General features: G+C 44.7%; 1 protein-coding gene across 2 annotated transcripts in view; it reads left to right on the top strand.

Moving 5' to 3' along the window:
• The window catches only part of PDGFD (platelet derived growth factor D), a 451,533-nt gene that overhangs the window by 381,006 nt on the left and 51,926 nt on the right, over nt 1-18,601 (top strand). For both annotated transcript variants that reach the window (XM_063951547.1, XM_063951548.1), the window contains exon 4: nt 6,681-6,740. In XM_063951547.1, coding sequence (XP_063807617.1) covers nt 6,681-6,740 — 60 coding nt within the window. The remainder of the gene's footprint in view (nt 1-6,680; nt 6,741-18,601) is intronic.

Raw genomic sequence — 18,601 nt, 5'->3', positions numbered from 1 at the left:
AGTGACAAGTTCAAAAACTTTGGGTGACAGCGGAAGCAGTCCACTGACCAGTAAATCCCTTCCTCTTGTAACCAAGCTCACGCAAACCACCCCACCAACTCCCTCAGTGTCAATTTCCTCCTTCCCCAGGAATGCCAATAGTCCTGCAGGCCATGTCACTGGCAAGTCTGACGAGTCCTCTCCTGCCTGGGATTCCTCCGATGCATCCTTGCGTGTAACGCCTACTGCTGCTGGCGCTGCTGTTGTTGCCGCTGGGAGTCGATGGTCATCCCAGAGGGGAAGTCGTAAGCCCACTTGTACTACTTCCAGTAAGCAATTGACTGTTCAACAGTCCTTTGCGAGGAAGATGAAATATCACAGCAGTCATCCTACTGCAAAGCGGATAACTGAGTCCTTGACAACTATGTTGGTGTTAGACGTGCGTCCGGTATCCGCCGTTAGTTCACAGGGAACTAGACAATTTATTGAGGCAGTGTGCCCCCGTTACCAAATACCATCTAGGTTCCACTTCTCTAGGCAGGCGATACCGAGAATGTACACGGACGTCAGAAAAAGACTCACCAGTGTCCTAAAAAATGCAGTTGTACCCAATGTCCACTTAACCACGGACATGTGGACAAGTGGAGCAGGGCAGGGTCAGGACTATATGACTGTGACAGCCCACTGGGTAGATGTATGGACTCCCGCCGCAAGAACAGCAGCGGCGGCACCAGTAGCAGCATCTCGCAAACGCCAACTCTTTCCTAGGCAGGCTACGCTTTGTATCACCGCTTTCCAGAATACGCACACAGCTGAAAACCTCTTACGGCAACTGAGGAAGATCATCGCGGAATGGCTTACCCCAATTGGACTCTCCTGTGGATTTGTGGCATCGGACAACGCCAGCAATATTGTGTGTGCATTAAATATGGGCAAATTCCAGCACGTCCCATGTTTTGCACATACCTTGAATTTGGTGGTGCAGAATTTTTTAAAAAACGACAGGGGCGTGCAAGAGATGCTGTCGGTGGCCAGAAAAATTGCGGGACACTTTCGGCGTACAGGCACCACGTACAGAAGACTGGAGCACCACCAAAAACTACTGAACCTGCCCTGCCATCATCTGAAGCAAGAAGTGGTAACGAGGTGGAATTCAACCCTCTATATGCTTCAGAGGTTGGAGGAGCAGCAAAAGGCCATTCAAGCCTATACAATTGAGCACGATATAGGAGATGGAATGCACCTGTCTCAAGTGCAGTGGAGAATGATTTCAACGTTGTGCAAGGTTCTGATGCCCTTTGAACTTGCCACACGTGAAGTCAGTTCAGACACTGCCAGCCTGAGTCAGGTCATTCCCCTCATCAGGCTTTTGCAGAAGAAGCTGGAGGCATTGAAGAAGGAGCTAACACGGAGCGATTCCGCTAGGCATGTGGGACTTGTGGATGCAGCCCTTAATTCGCTTAACAAGGATTCACGGGTGGTCAATCTGTTGAAATCAGAGCACTACATTTTGGCCACCGTGCTCGATCCTAGATTTAAAGCCTACCTTGGATCTCTCTTTCCGGCAGACACAGGTCTGCTGGGGTTGAAAGACCTGCTGGTGACAAAATTGTCAAGTCAAGCGGAACGCGACCTGTCAACATCTCCTCCTTCACATTCTCCCGCAACTGGGGGTGCGAGGAAAAGGCTCAGAATTCCGAGCCCACCCGCTGGCGGTGATGCAGGGCAGTCTGGAGCGACTGCTGATGCTGACATCTGGTCCGGACTGAAGGACCTGACAACGATTACGGACATGTCGTCTACTGTCACTGCATATGATTCTCTCAACATTGATAGAATGGTGGAGGATTATATGAGTGACCGCATCCAAGTAGGCACGTCACACAGTCCGTACTTATACTGGCAGGAAAAAGAGGCAATTTGGAGGCCCTTGCACAAACTGGCTTTATTCTACCTAAGTTGCCCTCCCACAAGTGTGTACTCCGAAAGAGTGTTTAGTGCCGCCGCTCACCTTGTCAGCAATCGGCGTACGAGGTTACATCCAGAAAATGTGGAGAAGATGATGTTCATTAAAATGAATTATAATCAATTCCTCCGCGGAGACATTGACCAGCAGCAATTGCCTCCACAAAGTACACAGGGAGCTGAGATGGTGGATTCCAGTGGGGACGAATTGATAATCTGTGAGGAGGGGGATGTACACGGTGATATATCGGAGGGTGAAGATGAGGTGGACATCTTGCCTCTGTAGAGCCAGTTTGTGCAAGGAGAGATTAATTGCTTCTTTTTTGGGGGGGGTCCAAACCAACCCGTCATATCAGTCACAGTCGTGTGGCAGACCCTGTCACTGAAATGATGGGTTGGTTAAAGTGTGCATGTCCTGTTTTGTTTATACAACATAAGGGTGGGTGGGAGGGCCCAAGGATAATTCCATCTTGCACCTCTTTTTTCTTTTCTTTTTCTTTGCATCATGTGCTGATTGGGGAGGGTTTTTTGGAAGGGACATCCTGCGTGACACTGCAGTGCCACTCCTAGATGGGCCCGGTGTTTGTGTCGGCCACTAGGGTCGCTAATCTTACTCACACAGCTACCTCATTGCGCCTCTTTTTTTCTTTGCGTCATGTGCTGTTTGGGGAGGGTTTTTTGGAAGGGACATCCTGCGTGACACTGCAGTGCCACTCCTAGATGTGCCCGGTGTTTGTGTCGGCCACTAGGGTCGCTAATCTTACTCACACAGTCAGCTACCTCATTGCGCCTCTTTTTTTCTTTGCGTCATGTGCTGTTTGGGGAGGGTTTTTTGGAAGGGCCATCCTGCGTGACACTGCAGTGCCACTCCTAGATGGGCCCGGTGTTTGTGTCGGCCACTAGGGTCGCTTATCTTACTCACACAGCGACCTCGGTGCAAATTTTAGGACTAAAAATAATATTGTGAGGTGTGATGTGTTCAGAATAGGCTGAAAATGAGTGTAAATTATGTTTTTTGAGGTTAATAATACTTTGGGATCAAAATTACCCCCAAATTCTATGATTTAAGCTGTTTTTTAGGGTTTTTTTAAAAAAACACCCGAATCCAAAACACACCCGAATCCGACAAAAAAAATTCGGTGAGGTTTTGCCAAAACGCGGTCGAACCCAAAACACGGCCGCGGAACCGAACCCAAAACCAAAACACAAAACCCGAAAAATTTCCGGCGCTCATCTCTAATGATAATTGATACTCCAGCCAATCAGCTCCCAACTGTCACTGGAGAAGTGAGCCAGTGGACAAGTTGCCCATGGTAACCTATCAGTATTGACGTCACATTCATAATTTGCATACTATAAAAGTATACAGAGCAACTGATTGGTTGCCATGGGCAGCTTCTCCACTGGCTCACTTCTCCACTTTTATGACTGCTTAGTACATGTCCCCCATAATGAGCTGAATGCATAAGAGTTGAGAGCTGATTGGCTGGAACACCATATATCATACGCAACAAGTTTTATCAATCACAAACGCATTGATAAATGCGCTCCTGAGGGAAAGATGTATTAAGCCTGGAGAAGTGATACAGCAGTTATAAGTGCAAGGTGATAATGCACCAGCCAATCAACTCCTAACTGGTAATTTACATATTGGAGCTGATTGGCTGGTGCCAATTTTAATACCTTTGTTATCCTGTTATGTATTCATTGGTTAATACACATTCATACTGCACATTCATACAGTATATACAGTATACATACAATAGGTCCATACACATACATTGGTCCATATACCATACATAAATTCATACACGTATATAGGGTCATCCACTTTCACAGATTACACTCATACACACACATATATATATATAGGATTGTACACATATATGGGGTAAATGTAACAGGGTCTGAGTTGTAAGACTGCACCTCCGGCAACTTGGACCCTATTACATTTACCCTATAGTGTCATACACCTTTATACATAGGGTCATACACATATATTAGAGGATATTCAATTGTTTGAAAAGTCGGTTGGGTGTCTGTTTTTTCCTGTCTGTTAGATAGGAGAAAACAGAGACCCAACTGACTTTTCAAACAATTAGATACCACCCATAGAATTAAACATATACCTAGGATCATAGTACATATACATACATATGGTCATACACATATATAGGGTCAAACACATACATAGGGTCATACACCTTTATAGCGTTGCACACATAGGGTCACCCACTGCCTACAACGGCACCTACCCCTTGGGTTCTGCCGCCCTGCTGTTTATTTGTATATGATGATGTTCTGTACTGTAAGTCACTGTATTTCCTTTTTGTTTCATACTGTTTCTGTTTGTTTCATACTGTTTCTGTTTGTGTACTTTGTAAGGCGCTGCAGATCCCCTGTGGATAATAATAACATACCCTCCAACATTTTACACATAAAAATCTGTACAAATTAGGAAAGGGGGCGTGGCCGTGGGAAAAAGGTTGCGTGGCCACGCTCCTTTTCCTATACTGTCAGTGGAAGTTTGGGGAGCCAAAAATCGGTACAGACCATAAAAAAAAGGTACTGTACCTGCCAAAAAGGTACAGTTTGAAGGTATGTAATAGTATACTGTATAGGGTCATACAAATGCATAGGTTTATAAAGATCAAGGTCATTCTTTTTGTGATAGCTGCAAATTATTTGCTCTGATTTAAATGCTTTGAGTTTGTAAAAGTGAAAGATTGGATGTAAGAACTCCCTGACATCCAATGCCATGTGGCCTACACCTCTGTGTTTGGAAGGTCTCCTCTATGCAATGCTAGTTGCTCTCATGAAATAAGGTAGATTCATAGCTGACTACATGATTAAGAAGAACCCATCCCTATGCATATACCTTCCTTTTCCATTAGCTCAGTATACATGTAGCAGAGAATATTTCTTTAAATTACATAATATTAAGCCAATACAGTTTAAGTTTTTTCCTGAAAGTATCAAGAAGAGGCATTAGGGATCGATGATTCATAATCATCGATGGCTTATGGGTGATGTAGAATACTTTTACCATTGATGGGACAAAACCAGATGGTTTCCCTCCATCAATGGCACAACATAACAAACTGTTTTTTTTAGGTTTTTTTACAGGATGCCGGGACATGGATCATAGCTCTGTCCCTGACAACCACTATGCCCCGCCCCCTGGTTCTGATTGGCCCATGGGCCAGTCAGTCAAAGCACAGGCATAACCATCGGTTTGTGAATTCATTGATGGCCATCCATTGCATAGTTGGCCACCATCGATGGCCACTTGCCATATCACAATCAATGGTAACCATCGATGGCACCACACCAATGGCCATCCCTAAGAGTCATACACACTTTCAGAATTAAAGAAATTATTGTCACATCATACTGACTATATAATTCTTTATTGTGTATTTTATTTTAAATGATTTGGTTTTCATATGCGTAATTATTACGCTCATTATTGAATTGGCATACCTTCCAACAGTCCCCTTTTGTCATAGAATACAATAGTAAAAGTTTCCAGTGGTCAATAAGGTCTGACAGTAAAAGGGAGTGGTTCTTCCCAAAATGTGTGTGATTAGGGCAATTCGGGTGCACGGCTTAAATCATTCCTAATCAATACTGATGGCAGGTTTTAAAATCTGCATGATGAAAATAATCTGCACCGCATTGCAACATCAAGAAGGCTTCTAAATCTGTCCCCCCTAGAGGCGTTTTAAGAGAGGAAGGGGACCGTGAGCAGCCTCCATTTGGGGCCCCTCCTCTCTAGCTGGCAGCACTGAGCAGTGACACTAGTAGACTCTAGGGTCTACTGGCCGTGCGCAGGTCTCTGGTGATTTCCATACCGCACATGCGCAAAACGCAAGAAAAATGGCCGCTATGCCAGTTTTATAGTGATTTTGCAGAGCTGCTGCGGCCGGCGAGGTACTCTGGAGAGGTAAGTATTGAAGAATATGGGTACAGGTTGTGCGGTGTGGCCCCCCCTGGACACAGGGGCCACCTTGTACCCCTTATAGATATGCCAATGGTTCTCCCTCTTGCCCACCCAAGACTGTCAATTCTTATGTGATCCAGATAATGTAGCTCCACAGAGACTGTTAGAACATGTGCTTCAAAGAAGTGCAATAGGGAGTATATTTACTAAGATGCGTCTTTACAAATCCGACACATGTCAGCGGCTTGGCCACACAATTTTAAAAGACAATTATATTAAATATAAAACCAGCAGTGTTTTACATTTATATTGCTGCTCTTTATATCCCGCTGCCAGAACCACTGAACGTAGCTTTGGCAGTATACACCCAGAACCAGCAGCAGAAGTACCACCACCACCACCACCGCAAGAAGTGACACCATCAAGATCACAGTAGGGACCTTTGAGATGCTGTGTTCTGCCCCTACATAGGTCAAATCATGGTTTGTGTGATATACTGTATGTGGAATTTCTATGTTATTACTGAACTTTTACTTTCTATTGAAAAATAACACGCAAACCGCAAAATCAGTAAAAGATAGGTAAGATAATATTAATTTATCTTATATCTCTATGGAGTTTTCATTTCTTGCCGGTAGCTGCCCTGCAGATTGCAGCAGTCTGGCAGTATCTATTATAGCAGCCGAGTCTGGGTGCCTGGAAAGGAAAGCTATTCAGATCTAACAGTACAGATCTTATCCCTCGTTGCTGACTTTGTTTAAATTGTTATGGTAGCTTTTTCCTTTTCTTTCAGAATGATTTTCCGCCTGCAGCATCGGAGACAAACTGGGAATCCTTCACAAGCTCTGTCTCAGTAAGTAATACAGTGTGTCACTGTGTAGGATAAAATGAATGCGTATACTATTAAACAAACAGCATGTTCCAAGTTATTATCTGTACTGCCAGAATAAAAAATACTACGGCCAGCTTTTTATTTTATTTTTTGGCAACTGAAGCCCAAATTTGACAGATATTGTATGAAATTAATGCTGCCAGAGGAGGAAGTTAAAGCAATAGATCACTGGCCCCAAAAAATGTGTCTGCAAATATAAATGTTTTGCGTTAGTCCGCACTCCCATAGATAAGGCCAGGTACTGGGGAGCAGCACAAAAATAGACAGGAGAAATCTACGTGCCCAAATATAAAGAACGAATCCACGGTGCACTCACCAAGTCATCTTGATAATGGTCATAAAAATGTGATAATGGTCATTATAATGTGATTCGACCGTATATATATATATATATACAGTATATATATATATATATATTCGTGTATATATATATATATATATATATAGAGATAGATAGATGCAGTATGTAGAGGGTGGCACTCATCGGACTTCCAGCGAAAGAATAAAGGACTACCGAGTTGGTTCAAATCATCAGTTCAACGTTTTGGTGTGTTTACCTTTCTCAAGAGTTCTTGATAAAGGTGGAGACACCGAAACGTTGAACTGATGATTTGATCCGAATCATATATGGGGAATTATCTGACCCGGGATAGATATATATATATATATATATATATAGGTAGATAGATAGATAGATAGATAGATAGATAGATAGATAGATGTGTGTGCGTATATATATATATATATATATAGAGAGAGAGATAGATAGATAGATAGATAGATAGATAGATAGATAGATAGATAGATAGATCATATATATATATATATATATATATATATATATATATTGGAGATGTGTGCCGACCCCCATGTTTTAGTTTTGGTTGCAGATTTGGTTTTGCCAAAACCAACCTTCTGTGTTGTCAAATTCCGACAACAGAATTTTCCACTCACTCACAGGTCACAATATTGTTTTCATCCAGTTTAGGCCAAAAGGTTGCACTGAGGTAGCTTGATGACTAAGCTTAGTGACAGAAGTGGGCGGGGCACAAACATGTGGCGGTACAACTTCCAACATGGCACATCTAGGAAACAGTATGGCACTGCAGTGGCAGACAGGGTGGCAGTTTAATAAACTATGTTTGTAGTCTTAAAAAGAAGACAGTCAGCGATGCTCAAAACAGAGCATGATGCAAGAAATGAGGTGTAAGATGAAAGTGTCCTGGGGCCCTTCCACCCACCATTATGTTGTATATATCAAACAGGACATAATAATAATAATAATAATAATAATAATAATAATAATTTCATTTATATAGCGCTCTTTGTCCAACAGGACTCAAGGCGCTTTACAGATATCAAAAACAATGCACATGATACAGAGGATTTGAGTAATACAACAATAGACAAGCAACACAGACATAAAAGAAAACCTTAAGCACACAGAAAGCATAATGCAGGATTGGTGTAGGCATTTTGGGTAATAACTTCCAAGGGTTGTGTATTCCACCCGCATAAGGTACCAGGTGCGGCAGCCATCTTGGGCACTCAGCGTAGGATTACCCAGGGTGGAATAGTCCACCCCTAGAAGAGATGACACAAAATGGGGGTGATTTCAGAGTCCTACAGATCAGAGTAGGGTTCCATCAAAACCATCAAGCCTATGTATTTTTCATCCCATCCACAAGTGTACTATATGGGGCAGCCATGTTGGGCGCACTTTGAAGGTTACACTGTGGGAGGTGAGCCATACAAGGGCCAAGTTCATATATGGGAAGACTGATGCTTATGTAGTAGTATGATGTACCCTGCATGTAGGGCACAATGGAAAGGTGTGCAATCAGTGGAGGTAAACATTACAGGAAAAACACATGGTGGAGTGGAAGCGAGCAATGAAGAGAGAGAAAAAAACACAATAGCAGGTAACTAGTGGCAGAAGTAGGATTGGGATAACATTTTGATCAGATCTTAGTACGGGTGGGTAGGAGAATGTGGGGGGGCATACTCAGAAGCAATGGGGATGTCCCTGCTGAGCCTGGTCCTGGTGCTGTGCCCCCACAGATCCCTGTTCATCTTGATGGTTAGGCCCAGGGGCAGACTTGATGTTCTCAGCCAGAGAGGTGGTAAGCCTGGTCTTGGTGTTCTCATGTTTGAGGCGAGGAGAGGCCACATAAAGTTCCAGTGTTTTTTGGTTGTAATGCCGTCCTTCTGTTAATTTGTAAGTTTGTTTACCTTCTGTTTTCCTTCGGTTTAACATAGGTATAACACTGCTGTTGTTTTGAGCTGCCACTTGATAACTAGCCACTTCATATACTAGTCACTGCAGCGTCCTAATAGGCCTGGCGTCCTATGCTACACGGAGTAAATGAGTCTACAAACACATGTCCTTTCTGATTACAACCCCCTCCCCCACACAGCAACCCTCCCACCAAAAGGTGTTAATCAACTACCAAATGTGAGGTTTGTAAACCCCAGTCAATCACTAGAAGTTTTTGCACACTACAGATATTAATCCACTTATAACAATTTTCTAAACATACAATGTAATGTGCAATGGTCTGCAATAATTACCAAGTAGATCTTTACTAAAAAAGTAGCAATGGTCTGCAGTAATTACCAAGTAGATCTTTACTAAAAAAGGAGCAATGGTCTGCAATAATTACCAAGTAGATCTTTACTAAAAAATGAGCAATGGTCTGCAATAATTACCAAGTAGATCTTTACTAAAAAAGGAGCAATGGTCTGCAATAATTACCAAGTAGATCTTTACTAAAAAAGGAGCAATGGTCTGCAATAATTACCAAGCAGATCTTTACTAAAAAAGCACAGTTTAACAAACCAATCACTTTAGTGACAGAGACCGCCACTTGTGGCTTAAATGATTGATTTGTTTGGGCCCCCACAAAACAAGCTGCCAACACAAAGGGTAAGACCTGCAGTGTCACAGTAATTGTATAAATATTATAATGTTGTACGGCCTGCAGCTTCACAGTAATTGCATGAATATTATTCTGTGGTGTGGCCTGCAGCATCACAGTGATAGTCTGAGTATTACCCTGGGGGCTTCACAGTAATTGTATGAATTTTACACTGCGGTTCGTCCTGCAGCATCACAGTGCTGCAGTGTCACAGTACTTGTCTGAATATTACACTGTGGTCGGCCTCAGCATCACAGTACTGCAGTGTCACAGTACTTGTATAAAAATTACACTGCAGTACGGCCTGCAGCATCACAGTAATTGTATGAAATATTACACTGGGGTACAGCCTGCAATGTCACAGTACTTGCTATGTATACACTGGGGTACAGCCTGCAGTGTCACAGAACTTTTATGAATATTACACTGCGGTACAGTCTGCAGCGTCACAGTAATTGTATGAAATATTATACTGGGGTACAGCCTGCAGCATCACAGTAATTATATGAATATTACACTGGGGTATGGCCTGCAGCATCACAGTAAGTATATGAATATTACACTGGGGTATGGCCTGCTGCGTCACAGTAATTGTATTAAATATTACACTGGGGTACGGTCTGCAGTGTCACAGTACTTGTTATGTATACACTGGGGTATGGTCTGCAGCGTCACAGTACTTGTATGAATATTACACTGCAGTACGGGTACACTGGGGCATAGCCCCTGGAAGGACACAGCAGAGCCCCTGGATGGACAAAGACAGCATCCCCTGGATGGAAACAGGGAACAGCAGCCCCTGGATGGACACAGCAACCCCTGGATGGACACAGAAAAGCCCATGGATGGACACAACACACGCTGCTAAATGGGCAGCCCCTGGATGAACAACACAGAACAAGCGTTAATGCCGCAGTGAAATAGCGCTGATTACAGAGACATTTATAGCGCTGATTACCGAGACATTTACGAGCAATCCAAAACCAGTATATATATATATATATATATATATATATATACATATATGTACACTTGTACATCTTTGTGTGAATGAGTCTGAATTGGTATACCAAGTGTCAAGATGCAGGGCCATATCATGTTTTAACATAATGAATTTTTGTTAAAACTTAATACAAGGAAGGTTTTTAATAAAATAAATAAATAAATAAATAAAGATGGCTGTAATATCAAAGTGCCTAATTAGGCTTATTTTATTTAAGTAGAAGAAAAATTCTCTGTTATACCTAAAACAATAATATCACAAAAGTTAGTTGTCCCGTACAGAACGTGTCAAATCCACCACCGTTTTGTAAAGGAAACTTCTACTTGATAATTCCCCTCAACTCCAAATTAAGAGCCTGTGTTACTGTTTTATGATAACCTATGAGATAGAGTTAGAACTTGTCCATGTTGAAAACTCAAAAGATACACAGCTACATTTTTTTTTTTTTTTTTTTTTTTTGTCACTTATGGGACATTTTTACTAATTTTCCTGGAATTGCCCTGCAGAGGCCACAGCTTTTTTTCATGCCAAGTTCCATTGTGCATAATCTGCAACTTTGCAAATATTCAAAACTAACTTTTGTGGTTAGTCGCAGCCTGGTGTCTCTGGTACGGCCTGTGGTGTAAATAAGGTACAGATCTATAGAATAATAATTATAAGAAGAAGTCGCAAACTGCACCACCCAGCCCGGCTCACTTGTAGAAAAAAATCACTACTTGTAAAGTAGTTATGACTAGGATTACTGCTTTGGGCAAATTTAGAAGACTATTTGTACGTGGACAATTTATTTTAGCTTGACCTTTGTCATCAAAGTCTAGCAACTTATTGAAAAATGAGGCACCACAATTTATAAGACAAGGGGGTAAATTTACTAATATGGGAGTTCTATTTAAGATGGGATGTTGCCCATAGCAACCAATCAGATTCTACTAATTTATCTAGCACCTTCTAGAAGTTAATACCTGGAATTTGATTGGTTGCTATGGGCAACATGCCATCTTAAATAGAACTACCATCTTAGTAAATTTACTCCAGCGTCTCCAGCCTTATTTTGGCAAAACTGTTACTTTGGAACCCACAGTTGTATTCGCTGTTGAGAGGAAGTGGCAATAATAAATCAGGATTTTTCTTGTGTAGTTTTACAATAGATGTTCAGAAGATGGAATTGTGCAACAGTTTAAGTGGTACAGTTCTAGATTGCTATACATATATTGAAAAAAAAAAAAGTTTAGTAAAAAAAAAAAAAGTCCCAGTACTATGCTTGGGACTTACCTGGCTGCGCAGGCAGGGGCACTGCCGTCATGTTTCCATACGCAGGAAATGCAGGTGACATCATCAGCCGTCCCCGAAAACAGCCATGACACGCCTATGTTTCACGATCTCCCCCTCTCCCCAACGCCGCATCACTGCCCCCGCATGCCCATCGCCTGTCAATCACCATGCGAATGCATCCTTCCGGGATGCGATCACATGGTGAAGGGTTGCACATGCGCACTATGGGGGTAATTCAGACTTGATCACTCGCTAGCTGGTTTTTGCAGTCCTGCGTTCGCATAGTCGCCGCCCACCGAGGAGTGTATTTTAGCTGTGAATGTGTGCGATCGCATGTGCAGCCGAGTGGTACAAAAAAACTTTGTGCATTTTCTCAGTTGCCCAGGACTCACTCAGCCGCTGCGATCACTTCAGCTTGTCCGGGGCCAGAATTGACGTCAGACATCTGCCCTGCAAACGCTTGGACACGCCTGCATTTTTCCAACCACTTCCTGAAAACGGTCAGTTGCCACCCACAAACGCCCTCTTCCTGTCACTCTCCTTGCAATCAGCTGTGCAAATGGATTCTTCGTAAAACCCATCGCACAGCAACGATCCGCTTTGTACCCGTGTGACGCACCTGCGCATTGCGGTGCATACGCATGCACAGTTCTGACCTGATCGCAGCGCTGCAAAAAAACGCTAGCGAGAGATCAGGTCTGAATTACCCCCTATGGCCGATGCGCGTGCAGACTCCATGGACGTGGCCGCTGCATGTGAATGCAGCGGCTGCGCCCATCTCTGAATAAGTCCCTTAGTTTCAGGAATGTGTTGGTGCCAGATCATAGCAGTCCCCCTGGTATGACAGGTGAGGGAGTATTATTATGGTCAGGCTTGCAAATGACAAACCAACTACTGTATATTGGGTGACAATGCTGTATCCTCATCTTTCAAATGTGCTAGTAGGTAACATATTCACATATGTCCCCTGTTCCTTCCTCCATCATTAAATACAGACACTAACTGCTATAAGTCATGCATATATTTAAGACTGTTCATGTTGATGTATGAGACCGCTAATCACTATTATTTTTGCTGAGCCACTTTAAATAAATATGAGCAATAAATAAAATCTGCCGTGTTCCACCTTGGTCTTAAATTAAGAACTATTGATATTGGTATGTAATTAATAAGAAAATTGTGAGCTTCAGATGGATTTAACTTGGCTTTATTAAGGCAGCGAGATTAATTAATACATATTAATTATTAAAAGAGAAGGATCTACAGACTTCTTATTTCACTACAAAATGTCCCTTGACAACCAACTAGTAGTTGTCAGCTCCGCCTTCTTCCTTACTGTTTCATAATTGGTTGTTCAGTGGAAAAAACAATCAAACTCAGTAAAGGTGAAATATGGGACTTTAGTGATACTATGGGGCAGGGCCGGATTAATCCTTGGGGGTGCCTGGGGCACTTTAGACAGGGGGGCCCCAGTGGAAGGGGGGGGGTATATAAGATTGTGCATACCTCCCAACATGACCCATTCCAGTAGGGACAAAATGCTCTTTCAAGGACTTCCCTCTTAATATATGATTGTAGTCACCTGTGTTGAACTATTTCATTGATAATAAGGATGTTTTAACACAGGTGATTGCAATCATAACTTAAGAGGGAAGTCCAGGTAGAAAGCATTTTGTCCCTCCTGGAATGGGTCATGTTGGGATGTATGGATTGTGTATATTAAATTTAGCCCAATGGTGTATATTAGATTTAAACTAATAGTTTAATAATGCCTGGGTACTGTTTACAGCTCCACCTAATTGAAAGACAACTATTTTATAAAATGTTCTTGTAGTGAAACAAAAGACAACTTAATCTTAAAATACACATAGAAAAATAAAATCTATAATTTAGCTTGTCACATGCAAAAATAGCAGCAGCCTCTGTACTACGACACACTGGGATAGGACTCAGGAGGACTCGCTCTGTGTGTGTGTGTGTGTGTGTGTGAGTGTGTGTCTAGACCCTCATTAGATAACACATTACACAGGACTCAGACACCACAGTGATCCCACCCTGTGTCACTTGCAGCTATCTCCACCCTCCTATCTCTCCTCTGGTTGGGAAGCTCCGTCGATAGTTCATGAAATCTGATATTGCTGTTGCTCACATTCTGGCTGTCTGATTCTGCTGCTGCATAAGAGGGAGTTATGTCAGTGTGCTCTGGCCGGGGGGCCCCCTGACAAAGGGGGGCCCGGGGTACAGTATGCCCTGCCTCCCCCCCTTAATCTGGCTATGCTATGGGGGGAATGTAATAGGGTGTGAGAATCAGAAAGTGAGAGATTTTGAGTTATTTTTTAAAGTGGCAATCATTTACACAGCAAAATCAACCTGGTTTTGCCATGAAAATGATTGCCACTTTAAAAAAAACAGGAGAACTCTCACAAAATCTCTCACTTTCTGATTCTAACACCCTATTACATTTCCTTCCGTCCCCCCAAAGTGTATGCTGTATTTAGATTTAGATGCATCGGCCTGGATGTAATGGGAGGCGAGTTTTGCGTTCGGGAAAAAGTTGGACAATCTCGAACATTATAATGTGCGACTTTTACCCGGAACTCGGCCAATGTAATGGCATGCGTCTTTTACTCTCCCAATGCAAATCGGATCCGATTTCTTGGGGGATTTTTAGACCAGGAAGCGTCCGATTTTTTTCAGACCAATTGGAAAACGTCTTTTAGTACTGTATAACAGTTGCACAGTGTGGGAGAAAGTCACTCATTGGCACCCAAAAGTCCCATGATTGAAGCAACATACACCCTATATAAACCTCAGTCCTTCCAAGTTGATCGCAGCAGGAAATTTTTTAGCAGTTGGGCAAAACCATGTGCACTGCAGAGGGGGGCAGATATAACATTTGCAGAGAGAGTTAGATTTTGGTGGGTTATTTTGTTTCTGTGCAGGGTAAATACTGGCTGCTTTATTTTTACACTGCAATTTAGATTGCAGATTTAATTCACCACACCCAAATCTAACTCTCTCTGCACATTTTATATCTGCCTCCCCTGCAGTGCACATGGGGGGTCATTCCGAGTTGTTCGCTCGTTGCCTATTTTCGCTATATTGCGATTAGTCGCTTACTGCGCATGCGCAAGGTTCGCAGAGCGCATGCGCTTAGTTATTTTACACAAAAGTTAGGTATTTTACTCACGGCATAACGAGGATTTTTCATCGTTCTGCTGATCGTAGTGTGATTGACAGGAAGTGGGAGTTTCTGGGTGGAAACTGGCCGTTTTCTGGGCGTGTGCGAAAAAACGCTGGCGTTTCTGGGAAAAACGCGCGAGTGTCTGAAGAAACGGGGGAGTGTCTGGGCGAACGCTGGGTGTGTTTGTGACGTCAAACCAGGAACGAAACTGAATGAACTGATCGCAATGGCTGAGTAAGTCTGGAGCTACTCAGAAACTGCTAAGAAATTTCTATTCGCAATTCTGCTAATCTTTCGTTCGCAATTCTGCTAATCTTTCGTTCGCAATACTGCTATGCTACGATACACTCCCAGAGGGCGGCGGCTTAGCGTGTGCAATGCTGCTAAAAGCAGCTAGCGAGCGAACAACTCGGAATGAGGGCCATGGTTTTGCCCAACTGCTAACAAAAATCCTGCTGCGATCAACTTGGAATTACCCCCTATATGCGGATACAGCCACAATTACACACAGAATATAGGCATGCTGCAAATCATTTTAATCAGCAGAAGATGTTTGTGCGTCCTATTACATAACATACCTCTCAACATTGGGAGATGGTAAGGGGGGACTCCCTGGCATGGCTTTAGAAAATGGGCGTGGATTTGCGGGAGTACTGCGATCGTGAGCCATGCCCTCATTTTCCGCCAATGTGGGGGCATGCACAGCACTCTTTGGCCCTATGTCTCCTGTGAATAGACATGCGCACAGCGTCTATTCACCGTTGCTCTGCTAAGCAGAGCAGTGACTGACAGGAGCATCCCAACTGCTCCCCCCCCCCCCAACCGTGGGACACTGTGGCCCGCAGGTGGGACAGTCCCCCCAAAAAAAAAACCGTACTGTCCCACGTAAATCGGGACAGTTGGGAGGTATGACATACCATGGGGAATTAAATGCATTTTATGGGGGAAATGTGCAAAAATGACATGTACAGTACATGGACTTTAAGTTTTTTGGTTTGATTTTAAGGTTAGAATTAATTTGAAAAATAATTGTTTGTTGTAAATGTGCTGTAATTGTGTACTTATAATTGACAAATACAACTCACCCCAAAAAAACAGCCATGGGGGGTCCCTTTTTGTCCTGGAACAGTGGATTAGAGCAGCACCTATTTCCATTCAGCCGGCAGCCCTCTCATTTTCAGAGCCGGATTAAAAGACACCCGGGCCTGAGGCTGAAAATGTTCAAGGGCTTATTAAGGAGGCAGATGAGCTATGACCAGTGCTGTGTGGGTGTAGTCAGTGCCATGTGGGCATGGTCAGTGCTATGTGAGTGTGGCCAGTGCCATGTTGGCGTGGTCAGTGCTGTGTGGGTGTAGCCTGTGCAATCTGGGCATGGTCAGTGCTGTGCGTATGTGGCCAGTGCCACGTGGGCATGATCAGTGCTGTGTGGCCAGTGCCATCTGGCCAGTGCTGTGTGGATGTGGCCAGTGCCATGTGGGCATGATCAGTGCTGTGTGGCCAGTGCCATCTGGCCAGTGCTGTGTGGATGTGGCCAGTGCCATGTTGGCGTGGTCAGTGCTGTGTGGGTGTGGCCTGTGCAATCTGGGCATGGTCAGTGCTGTGCGTATGTGGCCAGCCATGTGGGCATGGTCAGTGCTGTGTTGGTGTGGCCAGTGTCAGGTGGGCATGGTCATTGGTCAGTGCTGTGTGGATGTGGCCAGTGCCATGTGGGCATGGTCAGTGCTGTGTGGGTGTGGCCAGTGTCATGTGGGCATGGTCAGTGCTGTGTGGGTGTGGCCAGTGTCATGTGGGCATGGTCAGTGCGGTGTGGATGTGGCCAGTGTCATGTGGGCATGATCAGTGCTGTGTGGGTGTGGCCAGTGTCATGTAGGCATGGTCAATGCTGTGTGGGTGTGGCCAGTGCCATGTGGGCATGGTCAGTGCTGTGTGGTTGTGGCCAGTGTCATCTGGGCATGGTCAGTGCTGTGTGGATGTGGCCAGTGCCATGTGGGCATGGTCAGTGCTGTGTGGGTGTGGCCAGTGTCATGTGGGCATGGTCAGTGCTGTGTGGATGTGGCCAGTGCCATGTGGGCATGGTCAGTGCTGTGTGGGTGTGGCCAGTGTCATGTGGGCATGGTCAGTGCGGTGTGGATGTGGCCAGTGCCATATGGGCATGATCAGTGCTGTGTGGGTGTGGCCAGTGTCATGTAGGCATGGTCAATGCTGTGTGGGTGTGGCCAGTGCCATGTGGGCATGGTCAGTGCTGTGTGGGTGTGGCCAGTGCCTTGTGGGCATGGTCAGTGCTGTGTGGTTGTGGCCAGTGTCATCTGGGCATGGTCAGTGCTGTGTGGATGTGGGCATGGTCAGTGCTGTGTGGGTGTGGCCAGTGTCAGATGGGCATGGTCAGTGCTGTGTGGGTGTGGCCAGTGCCTTGTGGGCATGGTCAGTGCTGTGTGGATGTGGCCAGTGCCATGTGGGCATGGTCAGTGCTGTGTGGGTGTGGCCAGTGTCATGTGGGCATGGTCAGTGCTGTGTGGGTGTGGCCAGTGTCAGATGGGCATGGTCAGTGCTGTGTGGATGTGGCCAGTGCCTTGTGGGCATGGTCAGTGCTGTGTGGGTGTGGCCAGTGTCATGTGGGTAAGGTCAGTGCTGTGTGGGTGTGGCCAGAGGCGGGTGGGTAAGGTCAGTGCTGTGTGGGTGTGGCCAGTGTCAGGTGGGTAAGGTCAGTGCTGTGTGGATGTGGCCAGTGCCATGTGGGCATGGTCAGTGCTGTGTGGGTGTGGCCAGTGTCATGTGGGTAAGGTCAGTGCTGTGTGGGTGTGGCCAGTGTCAGGTGGGTAAGGTCAGTGCTGTGTGGGTGTGGCCAGTGTCAGGTGGGTAAGGTCAGTGCTGTGTGGATGTGGCCAGTGCCATGTGGGCATGGTCAGTGATGTGTGGGTGGGGCCAGTGTCATGTGGGCATGGTCAGTGCTATGTGGGTGTGGCCAGTGCCATGTGGGTATGTAGACCCCCTACAATATCAGCCCCAATGTCTCATTAAATATGTAAAAGTTGTCTCATTAAATATGTAAAAGTAGAAAGATTTTATCAATTTGTGAGGAAAAGAGGAATACAATTTTAATACTTGATTTATGTATTAAATGATTTATGCCCAACCCTGTGGCCAGCTGTTAGCCGGTCACCATCATGCTGTCATCATGATGGGGAGGGGGCCTATTTTATGTGGAGGCCTGGAGCTGGAGCTCCATTCACCCCACTGTTAATCTGGCCCAGAGTTTGATACACTTGTTTTCTCTTTCAGTACAGGCACCAGTATCACTGGAGTACACAGTGGAAAGTGGCCCTACGGTGGTGGTTAATGCCACCAGTGGTGCCAAGAGAGGGAGGGAGAGGGTGCAAATTACCCGGGCCCAGGTCTGTTGGAGGGGCCCAGAGGGGGCCCTGGTCCCCCTCACCTTACCTGGCAG

This window comes from Pseudophryne corroboree, chromosome 2, assembly GCF_028390025.1.
Source record: "Pseudophryne corroboree isolate aPseCor3 chromosome 2, aPseCor3.hap2, whole genome shotgun sequence".
NCBI lineage: Eukaryota > Metazoa > Chordata > Amphibia > Anura > Myobatrachidae > Pseudophryne > Pseudophryne corroboree.
The sequence above is the reverse complement of the archived record's forward strand: the minus strand, read 5'-3'. Positions and strand labels throughout refer to the sequence as shown.